A 3,324-nucleotide genomic window follows, 5' to 3' on the forward strand; every position below is an offset into this window, starting at 1 on the left:
CACGACAACTAGGAAAACATTTTGAACAAAAAGGACAACTGGTCCACAAGAGGAATGAAAGAGGCCACTTACGTCAAACTGGAGCTACCATCCCTGAAGAAGGGTGGAGGCCTTTGGCACCATTTGCTGCTAAAAAAAAATTCTACAAAACATCAGCCCAATAAAACTGGTGGTGTGACACTGACTCAATATACAAGCCTTGTTAGAGATATGTCTGTGAATGTTCTCATTTATCCATGTCATAGGGGTTGATTTACTAAAACTGAAGAGTACAAAATCTGATGCAGCTGTGCATGGTGGCCAATCAGCTTCTAACTTCAGCTTGTTCAATTAAGCCTTGACAAAAAAACCTGGAAGTGGATTGGATTTTGCACTCTCCAGCTTTGGTAAATCAACCTCATAGTATGGCTAATATTAGTTAGTCATGGTCCTTAGGACTTGTTCTATATTATTGAGGAGGTTTTGTTGCTAATCCAAGGAACTTCCTTAATCTAATTAGTGTCAGGTTCATTCCCAAGAGTTAAAGCTTACAAGGTAACTCGGTCACCTTAATACAATCAGTATAGGGTCATATAATGTGTCAAGGCAGATGCTGATTTCCAAGAACGTGACGGGAGGTGTGAACTTTGTGAAGCCACCCTGTTCTATTTCCATAATTCATGACTTGGTCCAATAGAGGAGGGAAAACTGCAGGTCAGACTTAACACACGACAACTAGGAAAACATTTTGAACAAAAAGGACAACTGGTCCACAAGAGTAATGAAAGAAGCCACTTACGTCAAACTGGAGCTGCCATCTCTGAAGAAGGGTGAAGGCCTTTGACACCATTTGTTGCTAAAACAAAATTCTACAAAACATCAGCCCAATAAAATTGGTGGTGTGACACTGACTCAATATACAAACCTTGTTACAGATATGTCTGAGAAGGTTCTCGTTTATCCAAGTCATAGTATAACTAATATTTGTTAGTCATGGTCAATTGGACTCAATGGGCTTCCTTGGAGTGTCAGGAACACCCCCAAGAATTAAAGCCTCAAGGGTAACTCAATCACTTTAATCCGATCATTGTGTCATGTAATGTGTCAAGGTAGATATTGATTTCCAAGAACATGAGAGGATGTGTAAAAGTTTGTTAAGCCACCCCATTCTATTTCCATATTTCATGGCTTGACCCAATAGAGGAGGGCAAACTCTGCAGGTTGGACTTAACAATCTTCTAACGCATTAAGAAGAAGGGACATTTCTTTTAAGGATAGTGAGGTGCACATTTTGGACATGAAAAAGAAATGGATGGAAAAAAAGTAATATAATAAACAATGGCATTATTTGTGATACACTATGCTTTGGCAAACTGAATGCCATTTAATTAAGGTTTACACTTACTATAAGGTTGTTACGAACCCCCTTTAAAAAAAATTTCAATTTAAAATACTGACAGTTGTTTCCTTAGTTACATAAGCATATTTATTTTTTTATTTTTCATGTTTCTAGAGCACCAACTTATACAGTACTTCCCCTAGGACAGTCTACTGTCACTGCCACAATCACTCAAGCACACATACTTAAGGGCCACTGAGTTTAGAAGCTAATAAATCCACTAGACTTGTTGTATTGTTGAGGGAACCCTAAAACACACAGGTGAAAACTCACACAAACAAAATTCCAACATACCAACTGGTACAGACATGGTTCTTGGTCAAAGCTTCAATACGAGGCTAATAAGCCATCACGTGCCCTGCCATGCCCATTTGAAAATATGTATGACCCAAGAAGAAGTTACCATATTCCTAGATAGTTTAGAGGCCACTACTTCCAATGGCTATAGGCACTGTAAACATAGCAATGTTACAATGTAACTCTCTGAAAGGTAGAATAATGCATGTTAGCATTACTAAACAAATAAATAAGTAAAAAGTTAATCTTTGGACGTATATATCTGGCTGTCGGAAAGTTGCGATTGTCCCATTTTAATGCTCATCTGGTTCACGGTTTTATTTGGAGCTGGATTAGGGTGGAAAATGTTTAGCTTCATCAAGCAGCACTTGCATGAGTTCTGGACAGCGGTTGAGGAGAAGTAGAAGATGATGGGGTCCAAGCTAGCATTAAATGTGCTCAGAAGCAAGGCCTTCTCTCTCCATTTGAGGTTCTTCTTCTGAAAAAATCCCACTACATGAGAAACGTTGTAGGGGGCAAAACACACAGCAAAAACGCTCAGGGTGGCAAGGACAAGCCCAATGGCTCGTTGCTTCTTCTCGCGGTGGATGTGCGTAGAAGATACGAGGATCTTGATGAAACTTCCGTAACAGAAACAGGTGATGAGGAAAGGCAAGCAGAACAAGAGGAGTCCCAACTCAAGACGGAACGGGAGCAGAACTTCCATCTGCTCTTGCGTGAAGTTATCATAGCAGATGAGTCTGTTGCTGACATTGGAAGCCTGGTGGTACTCCGTAACATAGACGATGCTACAATGAGCAAACGAGCAGATCCACAGAAAACCACTGACTGCGGCAGCATAGCTAGGCTTGCGATAGAGTTTGTACTTGAGGGGAAAGGCTACACCAAGATACCGTTCTACACTCACAGCGGTGAGGAACAAGGTGCTAGAGTAGATGGTGCTGAAGTAGAATAATCCACTGAGTGGGCAAAGGAATGATGGCATTGTCCATTGGCCTTGTAAGATTTCTGTTACCTTAAAAGGCAAGAAAACCAAGAATGACAGGTCTGATATAGTCAGGTTAAAGAGAAGGATGGCGTTTGGCGTGGCCTTAAAACGCAGTTTACGAATGAAGGCATGGAGTGCAAGAAGGTTGGCTGGAAAGCCTGTCAGAAGAGTTATAATATATATAGCTAGGTATAAATATTTCTCTTCCGGTGCTGGTGCCATTGTGTCTTCATGTCCTCTAGGGATAAAAACAGACAGTATATTAGAGTAGCAAGGTTCAAACACATGTTGTCATAGTTATTTCAAGAATGGCACAAGATGCCCACCAAACATTTTTCACAGTAGACTAAAAACCAAGTTCTCCCCTTCATTCCCACCATTGCCATTATATAAAAAAATAAGCACCCGTGCCAAAATACCACTTAGAGCCGGTTCACATACAGGCGACCCGACTTGCCGGGGCAACCTGTGAAGTCGCGGTGCACAGCGCGCACCGCGACCTCGGAGAGACATGCACGGACTTCATATCATTGAAGTCAATGCAGGTCGCTCCAGGTCGCCCCAAAGTAGTACAGGACCCTTTTTCTAAGTCGGAGCGACTTGTGTCGCTCCTATTAGAACGGGTCCTGTGCTAATCTATGGCAGGCGACCCACGGCGACT

General features: G+C 41.8%; 1 protein-coding gene across 1 annotated transcript; it reads right to left on the reverse strand.

Annotated features, from left to right (window-relative positions):
• Positions 1–1,528: 1,528 nt before the first annotated feature.
• Positions 1,529–2,897, reverse strand: LOC309567720 (free fatty acid receptor 2-like). The gene has a single exon (XM_082273164.1). The coding sequence runs from the start codon at positions 2,883–2,885 to the stop codon at positions 1,917–1,919; it is 969 nt and encodes a 322-aa protein (XP_082129290.1). The 5' UTR covers positions 2,886–2,897; the 3' UTR covers positions 1,529–1,916.
• Positions 2,898–3,324: the final 427 nt, after the last annotated feature.

The sequence above is a fragment of the Pelophylax lessonae genome, assembly GCF_965119305.1.
Source record: "Pelophylax lessonae genome assembly, chromosome: 12".
Classification (NCBI taxonomy): Eukaryota; Metazoa; Chordata; class Amphibia; order Anura; family Ranidae; genus Pelophylax; species Pelophylax lessonae.

Coding starts and splice junctions, on each gene's coding strand:
- LOC309567720 (XM_082273164.1), bottom strand. CDS start 2,885: ATGGCACCAGCACCGGAAGAGAAATATTTATACCTAGCTATATATATT.